The sequence below is a fragment of the Suricata suricatta genome, chromosome 12 (assembly GCF_006229205.1).
Source record: "Suricata suricatta isolate VVHF042 chromosome 12, meerkat_22Aug2017_6uvM2_HiC, whole genome shotgun sequence".
NCBI lineage: Eukaryota > Metazoa > Chordata > Mammalia > Carnivora > Herpestidae > Suricata > Suricata suricatta.
Window position 1 is genome coordinate 7787682 of NC_043711.1, and position 24776 is coordinate 7812457.

Here is a 24776-nt window from a genome sequence, read left to right on the forward strand (position 1 = left end):
GGCACAGGCGCAGGCACTTGGGGGAGGGGCCTTTGCTGCCGCTTGCCCGGTGGTTATTGAATGGGCGTTGACCGTTGAAAGCAGCAGCGTCCTTGCATCCTCATTAGCTGGCTGTGCATCTCCTCTCCGCATCGGGCACAGCGGGGGGACGGTAGCCGTTCTTGGGGTGAATGGTTGTGGAGCCGTCACTTACCAGTTTGAAACAGTAGACTTAGATGCGTCTGTTTCTGAGGGTGCTTTTATTTTGAATGACCCACAAGTATCTTCTGCGGGGTTGACGGTAGGCGAAGCTGGAGACCTGAAGCTCTGATACAGCCTTCTGCTGGGGGTCCTGACCTGTGCGTGTGCTGCCCGTGGGCCCCCTCCAGATGGCATTTAGACTAGGATCCTTCTGGAAAGGGCAGCATTCAGTCTGGCTCAGGAGGTGTAGTCACGTGTGGGCCTGACAGAGTCGTGCGCCTCTTGTCTTCCCTCCTCAAGCTACGACAAGAGGTGGTGGTGTGCATGAGGAGGGACACGGCCCTCGAGACGGCCCTCAACGCCAAGGCCTACAAGCGCAGCAAGCGGCAGTCCCTGCGCGAGGCCCGCATCACTGAGAAGCTGGAGAAGCAGCAGAAGATCGAGCAGGAGCGCAAGCGCCGGCAGAAGCACCAGGTGCGCCCCCGCCCAGTGTGGCCCGTGTGCCCGGCGCCGTTGAGTCTCGTTTGGCTTGTGTCTGAGCGTGCTGCCCGTTTGTCTTCTCTGTTCGTCGTGACAGTATTCCAGGTGCTGAGAGTATGGCCGTGAGCAAAACCAAATGGCCGTGAGAGGAAGGGCCATAATTACGTACACCACGTGGGGAGGTGGTAGAACGTGGAAGGACGTAAAGCAGGGGTGGAGGGAGGGAGGTGGAGGGGCTGTTTACACAGTGTGGGTACGAGAGGAGACCTGAAGGAGGGTAGCCACAGGACCCGTGTGTGAGGAGCTTTACAGATCGAGGGGAAGATGCAGAGGCCCTGGGGCTGCCGTGTGCCCTGTGTTCTGGGGAGAAGCGGGGGATGGAGGAGTGACGGGCAGAGCTTGCGGGCAGTGCGCACAACTTGGGCCTTTGCTCTGAGGGGGACGCCACGGAGCGTCCAGAGCAGAGGAGGGCGTGATCTGCCTTTGCTTTTACAAGATCAGGAAGTTTATTTTTTTATTTTGTTTTGAAAGTGAGAGAGAGAGTGGGGAGGAGACAGAGGGAGAGAGAAGCCCAAGCAGGCTCCACGCTGCCAGGGCAGAGCCCGACGCAGGGCCCCAACTCACGAACCACAAGATGAGCCTGGAGCCCACTTCAGATTCTGTCTCCCCTCTCTTTCTGCCTCTCCCCTACTCATGCTCTGTTTCTCTCTGTCTCAATAATAAATAAAAACATAAAAAAAAAGTTTGGTCTCAGCTGGGGCATCGCGTAGCACCTCGGCCGAGTAGCCAGGCCTGTCGTGTGTGTCCCTGCAGGAGTACCTCAACAGCATTCTGCAGCACGCCAAGGACTTCAAAGAGTACCACCGATCGGTCACAGGCAAAATCCAGAAACTCACCAAGGCGGTGGCCACGTACCACGCCAACACGGAGAGGGAACAGAAGAAGGAAAATGAAAGGATTGAGAAAGAGAGAATGCGGAGGCTCATGGTAAAGTCCCGCCTGCGTGGCGTCGTGTCCCTTCATGTGCAACAGACGTCAGGGTCGATTCCCCAGTGTTCTGCTGGTGCGGTTCACTGCGCAGAGGGGTGGGGTGGAGAGAACGACAGGGCTTGGGTTTGCGGTCCAAAAGGCCTGGTCTGAGACCTTGGCCTCTTCGTTCCATGTGATCAGAAGACCTTAGGCTGTTAGGTGGCGGCTCCGTGTTGTCTCCAGAAAATGGAGGGAGCGCCTGCTCCGGGTTGGGGTGGGGGTTGGGAGAGCCACGATGTGGTCCCTAGCCTGCATCCCACCCTTTGTGTCTGGCTATTCGGGGGTGACTGTCTAGTTGGGCGGATGTTGGTGGGCGCTGCTCTGTGAACACGGCCCCGGGAGTAAGGAGAAGCGGCCGCCCCCTGCTGGCCCCAGAGAGCCAGACACCCAGGGGGAACAAACTGGATCATTCTGGATGGAAGCAGGACGGGGAGTGGGGGTCGCTGGGGTATTCTGGGACGGGTGGGCATGACTCCCTGGGTGCAGTGCCTCTCAGGATAGAGCAACCCAGGCTAAGAGCCCAAGGTGGCAGGAAGTCGAGTGTGAGGCACAGCAGGTCGCCCATGGAATGGCGTGGTGAGGGTGCAAGGGACGTCGGGGGTCCTGGGGCCCCAGGGCAGACCTGTCGGGCCTTGCAGGCCACGAGAAGGCTTTAGATTTCATTCTGAGTGTGAGTGGGTGCCACAGTTCATAAACTGGGGGTGACACGATCTGATTTATTATTATAAAGCCAGGAGGGGCTTGCCGCACCCGTCTGTGACAGTAAAATGGCCCAGACCGTAGGAGGTGTTGGATTTGGGGTGTGTCTGTGGACACGGGGGCCAGGACTTGCCATTGGCCTTTGCAGATGACTTCTGGCAGACGCATGTCCGTCCAGCAGGCCCCCTTGGGGTTCTGCCCTGGATAGAGTCGATAGCTACGCGAAGGGCGTGTATAAGCTCAGCCGTGGGGTAGCTCAGCACTCACTCCCTTAGTGTGGGGCTGGTCACCGGGTCACCGCCCCTAGTGGCCTTCTTGACCCCGGGTTCCCCCCCCCCCCCCGGGTCCCCTGCCGTGGGCGCTAAGGGACGAGATGACTCTGGCAAGCAAGCGACATAACCTTGCCGTCCTGCAGGCTGAAGATGAGGAGGGCTACCGCAAGCTCATCGACCAGAAGAAGGACAAGCGCTTGGCCTACCTCCTGCAGCAGACGGACGAGTACGTGGCCAACCTCACGGAGCTGGTGCGGCAGCACAAGGCTGCCCAGGTCGCCAAGGAGAAAAAGAAGAAAAAGAAAAAGAAGGTGCACCGGGACCCGGCCCCGCGCCCGGCTGGGACCACAGCCGCCGTCCTGCGAGCATGCCCCCGCCTCCCCAGTCAGGGAGTGACCCTGTCTCTCTCTATTTGCAGAAGGCGGAAAACGCGGAAGGACAGACGCCTGCCATCGGACCCGACGGCGAGGTGAGGAATCAGGGGCTTCCTGGAAATGCCAGCCCAGCCCCGGGAGCTTCGATCTATTTCCTCCTTTACGTGTTTATTTCTGTTTAAAACTCGCCACAGCTGTATGTGACGGTGGTAAGAAGCCACATCTGTCCCCTTCATGTCCCAGTTCTGCTCCTGGGAGGGCATGTGGTTAACTCCTGGGTGTGTTTACTTCTGGACTTTTTTTCCTTCCGCACATGCCATGATTTTCCAGTTTTTATCCTCACATAATTACAGGCCAGGGAATTCCTGCCTAGTCCTCAGCTGGGTGTCCACATTTCCACTCACCACTTTTCCTAAACCATTTGGGAGGTGCCAACAGGATGACCCCCCCCCCTCCATATTCCCTAGAAACAAGGTCTTTCTTGTCCGTGGATGCAGTCACGCTGTGAGCAGATCCGCCGCTCTCATCGAGGTTTGGCCCCCTGTCCCTCTAGCATCCTCACCACGGCTCCATGGCCGAGGGTCTCATTCAGTGGTAGTGTGTCTAGTCTCCTTTGATCTAGAACAGCTCCTCGCTTTTTCTTAGCCTTTCTGACCTTGGCAGTTTTAAAGAGAACAAGCCAAGCATTTCCTATAATTTGGGTTTGACCTGCTGTTTCCTTTCTGGTTAGATTCGGGTTATGTGTTCTTGGCAACAAGAGCCAGAAGTGATGCTGTGTTCTCCGTGCGTCACATCAAGAGAGCATGGCGTAGACGTCTTCCGTCACTGGTGACGGTGACCATGATCACGTGGTGGCATCTCTGCTGAAAAGTTTCTGTTTCTCATTTCATGATTATTAAGTGCCTTCTGGGGAGGTACTGGAGGCTCCTTAAACATTTTAACTCATCAGCCTTCCACCCACTAGTCTCTGGACCCACTGACGGCCTCTGCCTGCGTCAGTTTTTGCCTTGCTGGTTACATTATGGGGATTTTCTGCCTCCAGCCTCCACCTGATTTCGTCTGCATTTTGTAGATGACTTTCTGCAGAAGGAAAAGCTTTCTGTCTGTCTGTCCCTCTCTCTCCTTTCCTCTTTGGCTCTTGGAACAGAGTTTGCCAACCCCTGGTACCAACTCCTACAATTCTTATTTAGTTTAATCCTTACGGTCGTTATCTTGAAGTTTAAATTGTTCCGATTTGGGCCAGAGGGAGCCCCTTCAAATTGGTGCCTGCATCCTTTGAGGACTTCCTTACTTCTCTTGCACACGGAAATGGGCTGTGTTCACCTTCTGCTTTCCGTGCCCAAACCCTGGAAGTCGTCATTTCTTCACGGGGCCTTGGTTCCTTTTACCAGAGAAGAATATGTAAAAATCAAGATCTCCCTCTCTCTCTTTCTCTTTTTGTTTATCTCTTTATTTATTTAACATGTAAGGTAAGTAAGCAAGCTCTGCGCCCAACGTGTGGCTTGAACTCATGATCCTGAGATCAAGCTTTGCCTATTCTACCAGATGGCCGCTAAGATCCCTCTTTAAAAAATTTTTTTTTTACTGTTTTTATTTATTTTAGAAAGGGAGATAGCATGAACAGGGGAGGGTCAGAGAGGGAGGGAGACTCAGAATCTGAAGCAGGCTCCAGGCTCTGAGCGATCAGCACAGAGCCTGACGCGGGGCTTGAACCCACGAACCGTGAGATCACGACCTGAGCCGAAGTTGAATGCTTAACCCACTGAGCCGCCTGGGTGCTCCCAAGATCTCTCATTAGATATGAGTGTTGGTGCAGGTTGTCATTACTTCTAGGCCCTTGCAGCCAACAGATCTAGGAAGTAGGCATGTGTCCGTTGCTAGTTCTGTATATTCAGAACCTTCAGTTGACACAGACGCTTCTGTGTGCGACCCTTCTGTCTTTCCATTCTGTATCAGCCTGAAACCTGGATTCCGTTAGCCATGGACTATTTCCTTCTTTGCTCATTCTTGGAACATACAGGAAATAATTCAGAATTGCTAACTTGTACTCCTCTGCAAAGGAAGCCTCCTGGCTAGTTTAATTTGTGTTTGGAGTTATTCAGCCTGAAGTTGTGTGCTCAGAGTACTGCATTTGAAAGTTACTTGGAGGGGACGCCCTGGGGGGCTCAGTCGGTGGAGCATCAAACTCATGCCGACTCAGGTCATGATTCCAGGGTCGTGAGATCAAACCCCACGTTGGGCTCCGCGCTGAGCTTGGAGCCTGCTTGACCTTCTTTCTCTCTCTCTCTCTCTCTCCCTCTCTCTCTCTCTCTCCCCTCTTCCCCTTCCCACCTCTGCAGTCCCCTGCCACAAGTTACTTGGATTAGTTTCCTCCTGTGCCCCCGTTAGGGTGGTTTTCTCCACCCTTGTTGGTTTTACTTATTTATTCATCACTTAACGTATTTCGCATGTGAAACCTGACCAGCTTGCTCCTAAAAATCAGGACTGTGTGAAGGGGCCCACTCAGGGAGGGGCTGTGTCCCGCACACCCGCTCTCCCGCATCCTTCCCGCCCCTGCCGCAGCCGCCCTCGCTCCGTACTCGCATTTGGGAGAAAGACTTATAAAAGGAAGAGACATAAATACGAAGTGTCTCCTCCCCCCCCACCCCCCAGGAAAAGTGTGAGTACCCATGGGGCGCGGGCTCTGGGGCCTCTGCTGTAGGCGCCACCAGATGGTTTGCTTTCCCCAGCTTTGCATCGTGTCTCTGACGTCCTCCCATGCCAGCTCACACACGCCTTCCTTATTCTTTGCAGCGTTCCTGAAATGTAGTATTTCTTGCAGAAAATACCCGAACGGCCTGATGAGAAGCAGCTGCTCTCGCGAGCCTGCGTGTTGGACCTTGGCTGGCGTCTTCCCTGCACATCCGGGATCTTTTTGCCCGCGTCCTTTTTGAGTTGTTCTCAGGCCACTCGGGGCAGTGTGGCCCGGGCTAGACTCTTTCCATTTATTTGAGTGCCTTGGGCCATGTCCATATCAGGCCATGATTTCTGTTTTAATTTTATCGCGTCGATGTATCAGAACCTCATTCAGCTTTCAGACTGGTAGTTATGTAGCTCACTTCCCATCCGTAGCTGTGCGGAAGGTCCCGCGCCGCTTGGTCCTGACGCACCGCTGCCTCCCTTGCTGGTGGCTCTTTCCCTTGTTCCCTTTCTGCTGTGGCGCACGTCATGGTCAGGAGCCTTCTCGTATGGCGCTTGCTGATGCCCCCTCCCGGGCGGCCTGGCCTGCCCTTGTAGAACGCCATGGCCTGGGTGCCTTGGTGGCTGTGAATCGTACTTGACCTCAGCCGGGGCTCGGCCGTGGCACATGTGCATCGCCTGGGAGCTTAAAGGAGTCTGGAGCTGATGAGTTAGGGTTTGGGGGTGGGGACAAGTGCAGGCGTCAGCCCTGTTAGCCACTCCCGGGGAGCACGCGGGGGTGAGAGTCACTGACCGGGGCCGATGCCGGCTGTCTGCAGAGCCTCTACGTGTGACAGGCGGTCGCTGTCCCCTTCTGGGCCGGCAGCTTTGAGGGGGAGGTTGGCTGCACGGAAGCTGATCTCACCTGGAGTGTGTGGGCCGCGTTGATGGTGAGTGCGGCACTTTGAGGGGTCGAGGAGGTGGTAGTAGGTCCTAGAAGATGCGAACAGAGGTTTAAACATGAACCTCCTCCTCCTCCTCCTCCTGGAGGTTTTCTCCAGCAAATTCGAAGGAGCTAATGGAGGGGGGAAATGTTCTTCCGACGTTGCCATCCATCTCAAAATGAGAAATTGAGGAATTCCGTATTTGTTGGTAAGGGGAAGTTAGTTGTTTTGTTTTTCAAATATTCTAGTTAGCTGTTGAACAAAGGATGAGAACGTTTGAGGAGGTCCAGGAAGGTATTATCAGTGACAGAATCAAGGGCCCGAGGGATGCGAATCGTGTAGTGTTTTGTGTAAAGGGGGAGAAACCAATCCTGCTCCTCCTGCACGGAACTGGTCTGCGGGGATGCGTGCGAGGCAGACCTGTGCAGAGAGCTGTCACGTGGGGCCTGGGGGCGCGTGGGGCCGGGGCGCGTCAACACCCCATCCTCTGGTGGATTTTGAACGTTATGAATGTATTACCTCTCTGAAAATGAAGTTCCTCGAAGAAACAGCTGTTGTCAGGCGATCTTCTGGTATTGCTGGATTATTGATATGTCATTAATCTGTTTTCACAGCCTCTGGCCGCATTTGGTGCCATTTTGTGGGGGCCTGGAGGTGGGAGGGCACTTGCCAAGTTGGCACCAGTCGGGGTGCCTGGGCTGCAGATACCGCAGAACCTCCGGTTACACGTGTGACTCTCTTTCAGCCTCTGGATGAGACCAGCCAAATGAGTGACCTCCCGGTGAAAGTCATCCACGTCGAGAGTGGAAAGATCCTCACGGGCACAGATGCCCCCAAAGCAGGGCAGCTAGAGGCCTGGCTGGAGATGAATCCGGGGTGAGTGGGGCCTCCCTTTTGGTCGAGGCCAGGGGTCCTGAGCTGGCCTCGTCCCGGGGGGCGCTGGCAGCGGGGGGGTGGGGTTGGGGGGTGATTTTGCTGTCATCTAGAAAGAAGCCAGTGTGCTGAGGAGAGTAAATCCTGTGGGTTCGGGAGAGAGGTGTATTAACACGTGACTTTTTTCTAGGTACGAAGTTGCTCCGCGATCTGATAGCGAAGAAAGCGGCTCAGAAGAAGAGGAGGAGGTAAGAGTCCGTTTCCCGGCCGTCGGGGCTCTCGGTCCTCTGTTGTGGTAACTTGCACCCCTGGGGCGCCCGTTACCCCCTTGCACTGTGACCCTGCCCCGCTCTGGGAGGGCCCTGCATGGGGCAGGGGGCAGGCCCAGGGCGGCTGAAGTCCGGTGCTTTAGAGCTGCCCTTGCCAGTAGGGTAGCCCCTAGCCACTTGTGACTCTTGCAGCCTTAAAATGAGCCAAATTAAATGGAATTTAAAATGCTCCCTCCTCAACGGTACCAGCCACCTTTCAAGTGCTCAAAATTTGAAGCTCTCCCCTCCTCCGAAAAGATCAGCATGACGTGGTGGTCGTGAGTTCATGCACGTCATCGCCCGTTATCATCCCTTCTTTGGGCACGTAAATGACCGCATTTGTGGCGCACGTTCCCTCGGGCGCTTAATCAGGCCATGTTGGGGCGCTCCTTCCTTGGTTGCCAGAGCTGTAAACCGCGGGCCTTGCTCCTCCCCGCTCCAGAGTGCCTCCTTGGGAAGGACGACTCGGGAGCAGGACGGTGCTCTGTGTCGCTCCCCCTGGAGGTGCAGCGGACCTGCTTAAGAAGCATTGCTGCCGCCGTTGTTTTTCAGAAGGGAATTTTCACGCGTGTTTCCTTGGTTGCTCGTACACTGGGGCGTCTTACTAGGTGTTCCTGACCATTCTGATTTCTTCTGTGAGTGTTTTGCCTTGTTTGCCCATTTCTGATCAGTTACGAGTGGGTTTTGGGTTTTTTTTTTTTTTTTTTTTTTTTTACTGATTTTGAAAGCGCTCTTCCTGTATTTTCCCCAGCCTGAAATCCACGTTGTATTCACCTATAATCTTTCTTTTCTTTTGTCCTGGTTTTACTCTCCTTATTGCCACCTGAGCTCATCTGGGACTTACTGGGTGTAGGGCCTGGGGCGGCTCCCACCCCCGGGAGGAGCGCTGCAGCTCAGTGATGTGTCGTGAATTTACAGACTTGTGCTTTCTTCCCACCCACCAATCTTAGAACGTCCTGTAGTCCCCCACGTCCCCTTCGGCCCGGGGTAGTTTGTTCCGACTGTTTCCTCCAGTTCCAGGAAACCACCGATCGGCTTTGTCTCGGTCGAGTTTGCCTTTTCTGGACATTGCGTGTAAACGGCGTCCAGTAACACGCAGCATTTTATATCTGGCTTCTTTCGGTCAGCATGCTTTTGAGGCTCAACCGTCGTGTTTGTGTGTCAAGAGGTCATTGCTATTTATTCCTGAGCCCTGTTCCATTGTGTGGTGAACCCCACTTTATCCGTTCACCAACTAATGAGCATTTGTGGTGTTTCCAATTTTTGCTTTTATGAGTAATGTTGCTGGGAACATTCCCATACGTGTCTTTTGTGTGGACATACGTTTTCATTTCCTCGGGTAGATGCCTGGTAGTGGAATTGCTGGGTCATGTGGTAAGTTTATGTTTGCCTTTCGAAGAAACTGCCAGGCTGTTTCCTAAAGTGGTTACACCAGTTCACCGGTTCCAATTTCTCCGTATTCTCGTCCACACTTGGTATTACCGGTCCTTTGATTATGTCCATCCTGGTGGGTGTATAGTAGTGTCTCTCTCTCTGTGGCTTTAATTTGCATTTTCCTAGTACCTAATAATGCTGAGCACTTTTTTTCATATGTTTATGCAACATTTGTTATCTTCTTTGGTAACCATTTATTCACATTTCTTGCCCATTATTAATTAGGTTTGTCATCTCATTGAGTTGAATTCCTTATAAGAATTCTTTATATGTTCTTGGTACGTGTTCTTCGTCAAGCACATAATTTACAGTATCTTCTGCTAGTTCCTAGTCAGTTTGTCTTTTTGTTTGTTTTGTTTTGGGAGAGACAGAACGTGAACAGGGTACAGGCAGAGAGATGGGAGAGAGAGAGTCCTAAGCAGGCTCCACACTTTCAGCATAGAGCCTGATGCAGGGCTCAAACTCACGAACCGTGAGATCATGACCTGAGCTGAAATCAAGATTCAGACGCTTAACCGCCTGAGCCACCCGGGTGCTCCAGTTTGCTTCTCCCGCCATCCAGTGGTGTTTCTTTGAGTGCAAAATTTTTAAATCTTCATGAAACCCAGTTTATCAAATTTTTTTGTTCATGCATTGTGCTTTTGGTGTTATATCTAAGAATTCTCTGAAGTCACGATTCTTCTTCTGTGTTTTCTTCTAGAAGTTTTGTACTTCAGGCTCTTACATTTAAGGTCATACATTTAGGTCATACGAAGTTGACTTGATTGCCATGCGTGGTCTGAGACACAGGTCTAACATTTTTATTTTTGGCATGTGCTCATCCGTCTTATCTAGCATCATTTGATGAAAAGACCACTCTCTTCTTCTTTGGTTAGTTTTGGCACTTCTATGGGAAATCACATGAATTAAAGTTGTTTTCTGCCTCTTGTTTCTTTTCTGTTCATCTTCATGTCTATTTTTGTGGCACTCCCACTTTATCTTGATTATTTTAACTTATGATTAGTGTTCCTCCTTCACTCTTGTGGCTTTTGTTGTTTGTTCTAGATCCTTGGGGTTCCTGTGTAATTTTAGGGGTCAGCTCATCATTTACTACAAAAATGCTTACTGGCACTTTTTTAATATAAAATTATCCTGGATTTTTAAAGTTTATTTATTTATTTTGCGAGAGACAGAAATAGCGCAAGTGGAGGAGGAACAGAGAGAAAGGGAGAGAGTATCCCAAGCAGGCCCTGCACTGCCAGTGCAGAGCCTGATGCAGGGATCAGACACGAAGCTGTGAGATCCTGACCTAATCTGCACCCAAGAGTCAGACCCTTAACCAACTGAGCCACCCCGGCGCCCCAGGGGTTTTATTTTATTTTTTAAAGATGATTTATTTTGATGGAGACCATGTGTATGCATAAGACCAGGGCTGGAGCAGAGGGAAAGGGAGAGAGAATTTATTCCAATTCCAAACAGACTCCTCACTGTCCGTGCAGAGCCCAAAGCAGTGCTTAACCCCATGAGCTGGGAGGTCGTGACCCCATAAACTGGAAGGTCACGAGCTGTCAGCACAGAGCCCGATGCGGGGCTTGAACTTACGAACTGTGAGATCATGACCTGAGCTGAATTCGAGCGCTTAACGGAGTGAGCCCGCCAGGCGCCCCATTTTGTCTCATATTTTTTGTCTTTTAAGTAGGTTGTCTGGTTTTTTTTTGTTGTCTGTTAATATGACTTATCATATAAGTTAATTTTTAATTATTATACCAACCTTGCGTTCCTAGGAGAGTCCTGCTTTGTCGTGTTGTGTAATCTTTCCTGTGTATCACAGTGTTGCTACTATTTTGTTGAGGACTTACAGGTCTTTATTAATGAGATACTAATCTGTAGTTAGTTGTGACATTTTTGTCTGGCTTTGATGTGGTTAACATTGGCCTTATAGAATGGATTGGAAATGTTCCCTCTGTACCTTCTGGAAGAGTCTGAAGGATTGGTATCCTTAATCTTAACATATTTGGTAGAATCACCTCTGAAGCCATCTGGACCTGGCCTTTTCGTTGTGAGAAGATTTTTATTTACTAATTCAGTTAGCTGTTAAAGATTTTTCTTTTCTCCAAATTTTTCCATTTCTTGACTCGGTTTTAGAAATTTGTGTCCTTATCTTATTTCTCTGGATTGCTCGTATCGGTGATTCAGTAATTTATTTTTCATTTTTTGGTAGTCAGTCGAAGTTTAGTTTATTCATTGGAGACTTTTTTCCCTGCTGTACTTGTTCAAAGTTATAAATTTCCCTTTAGGCACTGCTTAAACTGCAGTCGGTAAATTTTGATATGTTGTTTCTCTTCTCAGTCAATTCAAAATATTTTCTAATTTCCCGTGTGATTTTTTTTTTTTTGACCGTTAAGTCATTTAAAGTATGTTAAATTTTAAACATTTGAGAATTTTCTAGAGTTTTTCTGCTTTTTATTTACTTTTATTTATTTATTTATTTTCAACATTTATTTATTTGAGACAGAGCATGAGCAGGGGAGGGTCAGACAGAGAGGGAGACACAGAATCTGAAGCAACTCCAGGCTCTAAGCTGTCGGCACAGAGCCCAATGCGGGGCTCGAACTCACAAACCATGAGATCATGACCTGAGCCGTGGTTGGATCCTTAACCGACTGAGCCACCCAGATGCCTCTCTAACAGTTCTTTTATTCTTGATCTCTAATTTAATTTTCTCGTGGTGGGGGCGCCTGGGGAGCTCGGTCAGTTGAGCATCTGACTCTTGATTTCGTCTCAGGTCACGATCCCAGGGTCGTGAGATCAAGCCCCACATCAGAACCTCCTTAGGATTCTCTCTCTCTCTCTCTCTCTCTCTCTCTCTCTCTCTCTCTCTCTCTCTCTCTCTCCCCCTCCCTCCCTCCCTCTCTCCCTCTCTCCCTCTCTCCCTCTCCCTCTCTCCCTCTCCCTCTCTCCCTCTCCCTCCCTCCCTCTGCTCCTCATGGTGTGAGATTACTTTGTATGATTTTTTAATTCTTTCAAGTTTCTAGAGACTCATGTTATGGCTCAGCATCCTGTGAAATGTTCCACGTTCACTTGAAAGAGGATTCTGCGTTTTGTTGGCTGTAGTGCTCCGTATGTGAGAGTCGAGTTGGTGGATGGTGGTGTTCAGTCACTCATGTGTATCCCTGCTGACTTTTGTTTAGTTGTTCTGTTATTGAGGATAAAGTAGGAAAATATTTGTTTTTGTTCATTTGTTCTGCTTTAAATTCTGTCAGGTTCGCTTCCTGGATATTCCTGTTCTGTTGATAGATATCCTTAGTAGTTCTGTCTTCCTGGTGTATTTGCTATTTTACCATTTCTGAGTATCTGTCGTTGTCCCTGTAGTATTTGTTTTGAAGTCTGTTTTGTCCAGTGTTAGTATAGTCCCTCCTGCTTTCTTACGGTTGCTGTTTCTGGGTGGCCTGTGGTTTTCCATTCTTTTACTTCAAACCTAGATGTTCATTTGAATCTCAAAGAGCAGGTGGCAGAATCTTGCTTTTTAGGTCTAGTCTGACAGTGCGTGCCTTTTGATTGAATTTTAGACTGTTCACATTTGGTGTAATCATCAGTATGACTGTGTTTACGTTTGCCATGTGGCCATTTCTTTTTGTCTTAGGTCTTTTTGTGTTCCTCTGTGCCCCTTTTTACTGCCTTTTGTGTTAAATATTTTTTATTGTACCGTTTTATTTTTTTCTGTAGATTTCAATTGTTAGTGTATTTGTACAAACTGTACAAAAACACTTTGTTTCATTGTTTCAGTTATTTGTTTTGTAGTAGCTCTGGGGATTACAATTTGCGTCTTAATTTATCATAGTCTGTTTCAGATCAATTCTGGTAAAATAGAGACATGTATCTTCAGTGCAGCTCTCTCTGCTCCCTTCCTGCTCCTTGTCACACGTGTCATACCCACACACTGCCCTAAGCCCTGCAGTGCAGGCTTCTGACTACTGCTGCACGGAACCTTGTGATTTGGTCTGAGTAAGTTAGTAGAGAAGAAATAAGGGAAAGTGTATTTATGGTCTTTTATATTGATCTGTGTACTTAAAGTTTTTAATGCTCTTTATTTCTTGGGGTTTGAGGAACAGTCTGTTAGCAGCAAATTCCTTCAGTCTTGGTAGATCTGGGGAATATATTTCCATAGCTTTGACTGTGGAAGGATAGTTTAGTTGGACACACATTTCCTGGTTGGCAGCCTTTTCCCTTGTGGATGTGTCCCTGCACTGCTTTGTGGTCTGTGTCTCGACGGAGAATTTAGCCACTGATTGTATTGACATTCCTCTGTACATGGTTCATTTTTCTCTGTCTTGCTTTCGGTATTCTGTTGGTCTTTGGCCTTTTTTTTTAGCGGATTGATGGTGAACTCTCTTTATATTTCTTCTCCTTAGGGTTTGTTCATGCTTTTCATGAAATTTGGGGATTTTATCATTGCTGTCTTATTACTGAGATCCTGTAGTTGTTGATTTATTGTGCTTAAAGATGGTCTCCCTTGGTTCTTTGAACATATTTATAAAAGTATTTGCTTCAAAGATTGTATGCTAAGTTCAGCATCTGGGAACAGAGACAGGTTCATTTGCTTTTTCACTGAATACGTAATCACCCTTTCCTTTTTCGCTTGTCTTCTCATGTTCGGCGGAAATGTATTTTTAGCTGTGCTACATTCTGACTCCCACCCCTGGTGGTGGTGTTTGTTTAGTACGTTCCGTGGACTCAATCTGTGAAATTCTTGCTCCAGTGCCGTGGGCTCCCCTTGGTGTCTCTGCTCAGTTTGTTTTGTTGTTTTATTCTCGTTTTCATTTTTAATCCTGGCTTTCTAGGAATCGGCCATGTTCCTTTGTAACTTAGTAGTTATCCAGTGATTATGCAGTGATTGTGCTTGGTCCTCTTGAGCCAGTAATCAAAAGCTTCTGTCTCCGGGGGATGGATAGAAGGTATAAAGGAACACATTCCAGGTCTGGCCGTTTTCAAGTCTGCCCTTGGCTTCTGTGGGGCCCTTTTGCATTTTCTGTGCACGTGGTCGTGGGCTCAGCCCATAACTTGCTTTCCCCGTCGAAGCAGAAAGGCCGACAGCCCCACCTCATTTCAGCAGTGCCAGTGGCTGGCGTGGCCAGTGCCCACGGCTACGAAATGACCGAGTCCCATCCGACTCAGCTGCCAGCGCTCGTGGCCTGGCTGCCCTGGCGGGACCTTCGAGGTGGAGCCGGGGCTCGGGGGACTCGGGAGCGATGGAAGCGGACCCCAGGGAGAGCGCTGCCGCCTCCCCCTCTCCGTACCCGTCGTGCAGCGGGTTTTCAGGCATCAGTGCCTCCCGGGCCCCCAGAGCTCCGAAATGGTTGCTTTTGCCAGTTAAGTTCACCTTTGAAGACGTTTTCCCAGGAGCGAGTTTGTGGACTTCCTCACTCAGACTTGGCCGGAAGTCCCACCCCTGTTGTAATGCCAGACGTAGTGATGTCAGCTAGGAAAAGCCTGTACCAAGTAGGATTTTTTTTTTTTTACCCCAAATGTTTGTGCTATTATCATCTGTTTGTTATTCCAGGTGATTTATACAATTATTTTGCACGTTCTAAGGGACAGGCCACGGGAGTTTGATTCGAATTAGTGAGTAGATTTGTCACGGATTCGCTCAGGTTTATCGCAGTCACGTTATACCTAAAGACAGCAATCCACTGGCTCTCTGTCTGATTTACCCGGGAATACAGACTGATTTAACACAGGGAAGTGCATTTGTGTGTGCTTCGTCACTGTGTCACACAAAGTCCCTTTCTCATGCGCTCCGTAAAGGCTGAAAAATCCCGGTGATGAACAAGAACTGATTTATTGTTAGACCCAACTTACAAGTTTATAGAAAATCTGTTGGGCGACAGGGGTGCCCGTTGTCACCAGCGTTACTTGACTAGTGTAGACGCTTCAGCCAGGTCGATGAAGCCTGAAGTAAATCAGGAGAATAATGTCGAAAATTTGCCGTCAGAGTGTTTAATACTTAGAAAAATTCAAGAGAAGCAAGTCAGAAATGGCGAGTGCCAGGTCGGGCAGGACATACGCTTGGCAGCACACAGTTTGTGATGGGGAGGCACGGAACACAAGGAATCCACTATATGAGTAACAAGAATCCCAAGTCCCTTGAGGTAGCCTTAAAAAGAAGTGTCTATACTTAGCTAGGAAAACTAAAAATCACAGCAATGAGGAGAAGAGGCAAAGAAAAGAGGCATGATGCATTCTGGGACAGGAAGAGAGCATGAAAACAGCGCTTGCTTCCAAAAGCGTTCTCCCCCTGCCTGCAGGGAGCCCTCCGCCTGTCCCTGGAGGGTGGCCTGAGGTGACACTGGCTTGTGTCTTGGCAGGAGGAGGAAGAGGAGCAGCCGCAGCCGGCACAGCCTCCCACCCTGCCCGTGGAGGAGAAGAAGAAGATTCCAGATCCAGATAGCGATGACGTCTCGGAGGTGGACGCCCGGCACATCATTGAGTAAGGCACCCTCCATGGCCGCCTCCTCCAGCCCCTTCAGGGCAGCAGCAGAGGGCCGTCAGGACCCCCGGCTCCCTGCAGACAGCCCTCACTACTGTCCAGCCCGCACACATTGGGGACTGCAGACCGACCAATCCGAGTTATTTGGGATTTGAGTCGTTTTCATAGGCGTTGAATAGTCTGTCCATTGACGTGGTTCGTCTTGCGCTTAGGAGGTACTTAGGTGCACAGTGACAGCCGCCTCACGCTCGGTCCCTAGGCCCCACCCCACCCATCCCTGGAGGAAACGATTTCCAGCGTCGTGTGTCTTCAGAGAGATTTCGTGCATCGGCAAGCAAAACGCGTACATGTTTTCCTTTCACGGGTGCGCGTGTGTCTGTCCAGGCTTTGTTTCCCCAGAGTTCCTCTCGGAAGTGACGCTGTGTTTGTACCCGGCGTCGTCAGCGTGACACTGTGTTTCGCTGTCATGGATTAGCCTGTCCCTGGTGGTGGGCGTTCCCGTTACTTTTCATCTTTTGCTCTTAGAAGCACAGGTACAGTTAATGTACTAATGTGATTGTTGCTTACGGTACCCAGTCAGTGGATGCTCTTGAAAAGACACCCAGGACTGAGAGTTGTGTGCGCTCTAGTTATGAGAAGCATTCATCTAGAAAAAGCATTCAGTCCTTGGAAATCCTCAGAGAAATAGAGAAGAGCCCACGAAGCTTACTGACAGATTCTTAGGGAGAGAGAAAACCGGAAACCCCAGCACCGTGTAAAACAGCGTGCTAGAAGCCGGATCTCATGTGTCTGTCACATTCATAAACTGCAACGGTGTGACAGTTTCTGTCACTTTTTAGGAGCATCTGGGTGGTTCAGTCGGTTGTGCATCCGACTCTTGATTTCGGCTCGGGTCCCGGCCTCACAGTTTGTGAGTTTGAGCCCCGTGTCGGACTCCGCGCTGACAGTGCAGAACCTGCTTGGGATTCTCTCCCCCTCACTCTCTGCCCTTCCCCCGCACACGCTTGCATGATCTCTGTTGCTCTTTCTGTCTCTCTAAACAAAAAACAAAGTCACTTCTAAAAAATAAAATCACTTTTACAAATAATTCCAGGTTAGATCGTAAAACAGCCACAATGCCAGTGGTTCTGGTTTTGTGTGAGGCTCTCCGGTGCGCATTTCTGGTTTAGCCTCACGCGTGCTCAGAGGAGAGGCTGGGCCGGAGGATGAGCCTCTGGCCGGGAGATGCAGTCTTCCTGTGATGTGGTAGCGACCTAATTCCTGTTCTGGGAACGTGGGGTCGGGCCCCACGGCCCCCGAGTCCAGGCTTGGGCCCCCCGGGGTCAGTAGTAGCTGCCTGGCCCTCCTCCCTCAGACTGTCGGCCTGCACTTTCGGCTCACGTTGTGGCCGTCAGGCCGTGGGTCACGGGGCAGGAAGGGCTGCTCCGCAGGTGCTGATGTCAGATGCACGTTGTCACAGGTGGGAGCGCGGTCCTCACACGGTGTTTCCATCTTACGCCCAGGAACGCCAAGCAAGACGTCGATGACGAGTACGGCGTGTCCCAGGCTCTCGCACGGGGCCTACAGTCCTATTACGCGGTGGCCCATGCCGTCACCGAGAGGGTGGATAAGCAGTCGGCGCTTATGGTCAATGGTGTCCTTAAACAGTACCAGGTAAGGGTGGAGGGGGCACATCCACACAGCACTCCCAGGGTCCCCAGGGGGTCGGGGGACTGCTGAAGTCACGTTCCAGGCTCTGGACACTCGCTCTTCCCCTCTGAACCTCCGTTTCCCCATCCGGGAGGCAGGGCCCTGATCTGTTCGCCTCGCCTCTGGGAGTCGGAATTGTGCGGTAAATCCGTATCTGCTGGGTGCTTGGTGCATGCCGCGCAGAATAGGAGGCTGCTCCCCGTTCACTTTACGCCCTAACCAGCCTCACTTAGTGCGGGGCTCCCTCTCCACTTCTGGGGGACATGGGGCAACTGAGGAACAGAGAGGTGCAGCGCCTCCTCAAAATCCCACAACGTGGGAGAGGCCAAGCCAGGACGGCGCGCCGGCATGGGCACCTGGGTGCTCGGTGTATGTTCCGTGGAGGAGTGAGGCGGGGAGGGCGGGAGCGTCACTGTCGGGAGCCGACAGCCCTGCTTTCTGTTGGCTGTTCCAGGAAGAAACTCAGCTGTTCGGATGTGTACCAGAACAAGAGGTTTTATAGATACTTACTCTTTTTTAAGTTTTTTTAAATGTTTATTTACCTTTGAGAGAGAGAGCCAGAACATGAGCAGGGGAGGGGCAGACAGAGAGGGAGGCACAGAATCCAAAGCAGGCTCCAGGCTCAGAGCTGTCAGCACAGAGCCTGACACGGGGCCCAAACCCACGAACCGTGAGATCATGACCTGGGCCGAAGTCGGGCACTCCATGGACTAAGCCCCCCAGTTGCCCTGAGATTTTATAGACACTTATCACCAGCCCAGCAGCCCTGTGACTTTGCAGGCGCGCTTGCTGAGGTTGCTGCCAAGTACCAAAGGACTGGGCCACACGCCAGAAGTCCCAATGGCCACGGGTGGCTCTCAGCCAGGACAGACTCCGTGCCTGGCCTGCGCGGAGGCTCTGAAGTCCGGGGGCCGCTCTGGGGCCCGACCCGCTTCGGTCCCGGCCACCTGACTCTCCCCGTGCAGATCAAAGGCCTGGAGTGGCTGGTGTCCCTGTACAACAACAACCTGAACGGCATCCTGGCGGACGAGATGGGCCTGGGCAAGACCATCCAGACCATCGCGCTCATCACGTACCTCATGGAGCACAAGCGCATCAATGGGCCCTTCCTCATCATCGTGCCTCTCTCGTAAGTGCCCTGCTCGCTGGGGCGGCTGCAGGCTTGGCCGGAAGGCCACGCTGCTCGGCTTCACTTCCCTCCTGTCACCTCTCGAAAGACCCCGTCTCCAAATACAGCCCGGTCTGAGGGGACGTGGGGGCGACACACTGCGGCAGGCAGCATCCTTCCTCTGGTCTCCGGGGCCAGGCTAGGAGGCGGGCGGGAGGAGGAGTGCCCGCCTGGCATCCCTATTGGGACAGCTCTCGCAGGATGACCTTGGGTGCTCCTCAAGTCCACCAGCCAGCGCGTTGCACACAGGGAGTGGCGGGGGCCAGACCGTCTCCCGCTGGCAGAGTAGAGGAGAGCCATCGGAGAGAACATCCCTGTCCCTTCCTCGTCGGGGCACCACGCCCTCTGGTCCACCTCCTTTCCTGGCCCTGGCAGCCCTGACGACTAGTGTGACAGGCTCCGGGTCCCCCACTGCGCCCCGAAGCAGCTCGCACTCACCACCCCTTGGCACTGATGGCCTCGCCTCCCGCCAGGCCGCTCTGTGGGGGCCAAGGCTCACCAGCCACCCTGGGCGTCCCAATTCCTAGGTCAGCACTGCTGCGGTGTGGCTCACTGGCCCCAGGGCTTTTCTAGAAGTTCTGGGGCTGGTTCTCATTAACCCCAGCTCCGGTGTCATGTCCTGCACCAGACCTCCCCCAGACCAAGGGATGGTCCACCCCGATGTGACCAGGCCTCTCTGTGCACACCTGGCCTGGCCCTGGAGGGATCTCCGCCCCCCATCTTCGGCCAGCACTTCCCAGTGACCTTCATCCCCGAACCCCCTGTCCCGGGTGAGGACAGGAAGCCGAGTACTAAGGCGCCCGCCTACCCCACAGGAAATTCCCTCCTGCTTTTAAGATGGCCAGGCCACCGGAGGCCACGCGGCCACAGCCGGGAAGTCCCAGAACTCTCCCAGCATTGACCGGGACAAGTTTATTTCTTCCTTCTGCTTTCCCTTCCTCATGGTCATGTGAGTGTGGCTGCGCTGCTGGGAACAGATCTGCACAGCAGAACTGCTTGCACAGAGCGGTGAAGGGCCCAGGCTGGGGACAGGTGGCCGTACCCCCCGCCCCCCGCCGTAGTCAGACCAACTCCTCAGCTTTCTGTTGCACGTCCCCATGCACTGTCTCCGGCCACCAGTAACCGAAGTCTTGGTTTTATGGACCCTGAGCCCCTCCCCCCGGGTGTGAGGTATGACCTCATCTCTACCAGGGTGGTTCACCCCCATCCTGCTCTCCTCCCGCGTGGGTGTTTTGTTTGCCAATTTTCATTTTAAAACTGTTTGATTTATAAATAGTTGCAAATTATAATGACGATTTCCTGTGTGCCTTTCAGCCGGCTCCCCAAGGGTTTCGTGCCCCGGGACAGTTGTAAAGGCAGCGCCGTTGGTGAACCCAGACCCCTCGTTCCCATGTTGTCCAACGTCCCCACCGATGGCCCCTGTCTGGTCCAGGCTCCTACTGTTGTTGCGGGGCTGGGCGACGCGCCTGCCACATCTCTCCAGTCTGTCTTCATCCTTGCTGATGTTGACAGTTGGATTCTGCCCGGGCATCGGCAGGCGGTCCCTTGGACTGTGTGTGTGTTGGGTGCCTGGTCCTGAAAGTCTGGTGCGAATCTTCAGGGAAGGGATGCTGTGCCCTTCGTGGGGCCTTGTTCCGGGAGGCCCGAGGATGTGAGAGGCCCCATCGCTTTGGTCTCCGCTGTGCGGTGCCTGGTGGTTTCCTCTCGTAAACGTAGGAGTTTTCCTTTGTGATTCAGAAGTCCCCGGTGGGGAGGCGTTTAGAGTCCGAGGCAAGATCCCATTTCGCCTCACACTTCACCCAAAGATTTCCTCATCCCATCAGATAAGGGAGTCTGGCGTGAGACGCGTACCCCAGCGGCAAGGGGGATGCTGGTGTTCGTTCCGTCGCCCCTCCCCCACATGTGCCGTATTCCTACCCCCCCCCCCCCCCCGAGTTCCTGTCACTTTTCTTTAATGTTTATTTTTGAGAGGAGCAGAGAGAAAGGCAGACACAGAATCTGAAGCAAGTTCCAGGCTCTGAGCTGTCAGCACAGAGCCCAATGCGGGGCTTAATCCCAAGAACCGTGAGATCAAGACCTGATCTGAAGTCAGCTGCTTACCTGACTGATCCCCCCAGGCGACCCTGATTTGTGTGACTCTTACCTGAAAGCGGCAGAATGGAGACTTTATTTATTCTGCTGGTCAGGTGATTCCAGACTTGGCCTGGGGAGACCTTTCGGGCTGGTTCCTGTTGCCCTTCGGCATGTCTCAGTCACTGTGCTGTGGTTGGTGTGGGCTTGAGAATAGTTTTAGGTTTCTAGAAAAGTCGCAGAGGTACTGCCGAGACCCTGCGTGCTCTCCCCTGGTCACCCTGTTGTTGGTAGCATCTCGTGTGACTGTGGCATGTTGGTCACAACTCGGGAGCCGGCACTGGCATGTCACTGTCAATGCCAGCGTTCTGGCCCCTCCCTCTGCTTGTCCCTTGGAGTCTGGCTGCTGCCCCAGGACCCCACACTGCATTCAGCCTTCTCGAAGCCTTGGCCGTCTGTGGCCAGCAAGTGCGCCTCACTTTCTGCATTTTTCTTCATCCTGACAGTTTCGGGGAGAATGAGGCAGGCGTTTTGTAGGATAGCCCTGAATCTGGGTCTGCCTGGTGACTTTGTTCATGCCTGGGGAGGATACTGGGTTTGGGGGCCGAAGAGCACAGGGTCCCTGTCGTGTCACATACTGCCTGTGTGCCTTGTCACTGGTGATGTTGACCTTGCTCACCGGGCTGAGGGCCTGTTTGTCAGGTGTCTACACTGTGAGCATACACTTTCTCCTTGCCCCCACCCGTACTGGATTCTGGAAGTCCCTGAGCTCAGCGCCCCTGTAATAGGTTAGCTCCACCTCATTGAGCTCTGTAAAGTCCTTAGAATTCTTATGTGTAGAGAATATATCTCTTCTCTCTTATTTGTTAATTTATTTAATCATTAAAAAATTGTTTTAATGTTTTTATTTATTTTTTGAGAGAAAGAGAGAGACAGCATGAGCAGGGGAGGGTCAGAGAGAGAGACAGAATCTGAAGACAGGCTCCAGGCTCTGAGCTAGCTGTCAGTACAGAGCCTGACCCGGGGCTTGAACCCACGAACCACGAGATCATGACCTGAGCCAAAGCCAGACGCTTAACCGACTGAGCCACTCAGGTGCCCCTATTTAATCATTTTAGCCACTTTTTTTTAAGGTTATTTATTTTGAGAGAGAGAGAGAGCAGCAGAGGGGCAGAGAGAGAGAAAATCCCAAGCAGACTCTGCGCTGTTAGCTCCAAGGCCAACGTGGGGCAAGATCTCACAAACTGAGAGCATGACCTGAGCAGAGATCGGGTGTCAGGTGCTTACCCAGCCGAGCCAGCGGCTGCCCCTGTTTATTTCGTGCCGGCACGGACTCGTGTGAACCTATTGTGCTGCTCTGCACACCAGTACTCGTGTGTCTTGTTGCTCAGATCCTTCCAGCTTGACCCACGAGGACTTTCAGTTGGATCTGCTCTGTCCCTTTGATAGGCCCTTATCATTGTGGGGTATTGAGGTACTTGGTTGTTTTTTGGTGCCCAGGGATGCGCCCAGCTCAACCCATACATTTCCCGCCTGAGGCCTAGAATTGGCCATTTTTTCTACGAGGCCCTGCTTTCTCAGAGAACAGTATTAGACACAGAAGCTGGGTGCCAGGTGTGCCCCTGGCTTCTGGAGGGTCATTACCCGCGGGCCCTGTCCACGGACAGCACTGGGAAGTAAATGTATGTGTTTTTCTAACGTGATTTCTGCATTGAGTCACGTCCAACAGCCGCCTCTGACTCAGCCACAGAGTTCCTGGCGCTTTCGTATTCGTTGGTTTGCAGTACGCGTGGATGGCTGGGTGTGCGCGTCCAGCGCTTCCCAGGTAGTTATTCAGTGCCGAACACCTTTACCCATCAGAGCACCGTGTTTAGATCCAGTTCCTTTGGTCTGGTGGCAGTTTCCCGTCAAGATAACTTTTCCCAAGATTTAAGTCAGTGACGTTACACCGTGTGTCGATCTTCAGGCTTTCTGAACCCCCGCCCCACCCGGACAAGTGTCTAGTCCGTCAGCTGCCATCTCCTCCAGGCCGGAGGAGCTCCTTCTGCCCCTGGGAGCCATTGTAGACATTGAGCGTCCAGCCATCCCATCTACCTGCTGAGACAAACCTCTATCCACCCAAGTTTGCTCTGTCCCCTGGCCTGTCTCTCAGTGCGCCCTGCCCCCAACTCTCTTGGCTCTTCTCCTGCTGCACATGTTCCCCACACCTCAAGTCCTGGCCATTGGCTTCTTTCTCAGTGCCTTGACTGGACGCCATTGGTCCGTACCGTAGAATCCGGACTTGAGGGACTGGACCACGGCAGTCCTGCTGACCCTCGGTAGGGGGTGACCCAGGGCCAAGCCATGTGAGGCAGGCCCAGCAGCTCCACGATGCCAGGACCCACGCTTTGACAGTTTTTTGCTCAGCCGTTCTTAGCGTAGGACTTTCACTCTTAGCTTCCTTACCTTGTAGTTGCAAGATAGCTGCACTGCCTTCATCATTTCCTATGGGCTCCCAGCATGGTGGGTGGGGCCAAGGGCAGCTGATAGTCCCCTCCTCTTCTCCACCCTCCTTTGAGCGCTGTCCCCCACAGCATCTTGAACTTCGTCTCTTCGGCTCCCACTGGGTCCACCTGGTTGGCGCTGGTCGCCGAGGAGCCTGGGAGCTGGGGGTTTGCGGTGAAGACAGGACCGCCCTCGGTGGAACTTCTTGCTGAGCCATAGGCAGTCTCTGCTGCTCAGCCTCTGAGTCCGGTCTTTACAGACTAACCAGACTAGACTTTGAGTAAATTCCCTTTCTCATTGAAAACTGTATAGCCCAGTGTTTCCCAGGGAGCTCACCCCCATGAACTTGGCTTTAGTGTTGTCGTCACCCTCCCGAGGCTCTGTCTGTCTCACAGTCCCAGGCGAATTGCTCCTCCTCATCCACCCTCTGACCACCTCCATGGCTGCTCTTATCTGCTTCCTCTCTCTCCCCGCTCTTCCTGGCCTTGCTTCTCCCGTGAAGGGGCAGACGAGGGTCTGTGCTGCTGCACACAGCCCTCCGCCTGGGGCTGGCACCCTGTCCCCGTCCCCATCGTCTCCCGCTGGGCAGGAACCTGCAGGGGCCACCATTTTCATCTCAAGATGGCACAGAGAACGTGCTCCCCAGTCCACCCACCACACTCGCCACCGCTCCGAGCCTGAGATGAGGCACCGAGGGGCCGCAGTTCTCCTGGGAGCCGGCTCACGAGGCATGGCGTGTTCTCACAGGGGCCTGGGACCCCCTGGCAGTGACAGGACTGGTCTCCCGGGCTCCGCTCGCGGATCTGGCCTTCTGCAGCTGCCTGGCTCCAGCCCGGGGCCACTCCAGAGCTCCTCCTACCCAGGGCATCACCCCCTCCCTCCCCCATGCTCGGTTACTTGGCCAGCTCTGAGCGTCACGGCCAAGTCGGCCTCATGCCCTGGAGAACCTTGGCTTAGACAGGAGCTGTTGGTGAGTGAGTTAGCACCTGACTGACCATCTCTTCCTTATCTCCATCAGCACCTTGTCAAACTGGGCGTATGAATTTGACAAGTGGGCCCCCTCCGTGGTGAAGGTGTCCTACAAGGTACGTCACGGCGTGAAGAGATGGACGTGGATGAGGGCAGGCTGGGGGCGGGATGCCCAGATGAGGGAAGTCTACTTGCGTGACTCGGAGGGCGCATACGCCCACACTTTCCTGGGCTGTCCGCGTGGGATCATGCTGTTTGTGAAGGGCTTGGCTCAGTTATCGAGAGCGATGCTTTTCTAAGCGATGCTGTGGACTCAACTCGTGGAATCTGGTGACGTCAGTGCATTCACTGGACAATGTCGTTCTTGTCACCCGAGCTTTGGTTAAAACCCATTCACGTAGGAAGACTTGATGAGTGTACCGCGATCAGTAGGACATGGGCCTTGGTCACCCCGTGAGGAAGTGACTTGTGCCCATGATCTCAGCAGGGCAGCCCTCATGCGGCCCTGTAGTGGCAGAGCCCAGTTGTGTCCTTGGCTGCCAGGCTCCTGGGTCCAGGCCCCGCACCCTGTGCTGGGAGGCTCTGGGTCACCTGATGCGGAGGAGGGGTCCTGACATCGGGAACTGTGTGAGCAGGGAGAACGTGGTGCCTTAAGTCTGCTGGCTTGAGCTTACGGGAC

General features: G+C 52.6%; 1 protein-coding gene across 7 annotated transcripts in view; it reads left to right on the forward strand.

The window, feature by feature from the left end:
* Positions 1 to 24776, forward strand: part of SMARCA4 (SWI/SNF related, matrix associated, actin dependent regulator of chromatin, subfamily a, member 4) — a 71226-nt gene that overhangs the window by 7599 nt on the left and 38851 nt on the right. For all 7 annotated transcript variants that reach the window (XM_029918845.1, XM_029918846.1, XM_029918847.1 and 4 more), the window contains exons 7-16: positions 481 to 654; positions 1474 to 1647; positions 2804 to 2971; positions 3079 to 3129; positions 7382 to 7512; positions 7700 to 7757; positions 15596 to 15717; positions 17220 to 17370; positions 18372 to 18535; positions 24147 to 24213. In XM_029918845.1, the coding sequence (XP_029774705.1) occupies positions 481 to 654; positions 1474 to 1647; positions 2804 to 2971; positions 3079 to 3129; positions 7382 to 7512; positions 7700 to 7757; positions 15596 to 15717; positions 17220 to 17370; positions 18372 to 18535; positions 24147 to 24213 (1260 nt within the window). The remainder of the gene's footprint in view (positions 1 to 480; positions 655 to 1473; positions 1648 to 2803; positions 2972 to 3078; positions 3130 to 7381; positions 7513 to 7699; positions 7758 to 15595; positions 15718 to 17219; positions 17371 to 18371; positions 18536 to 24146; positions 24214 to 24776) is intronic.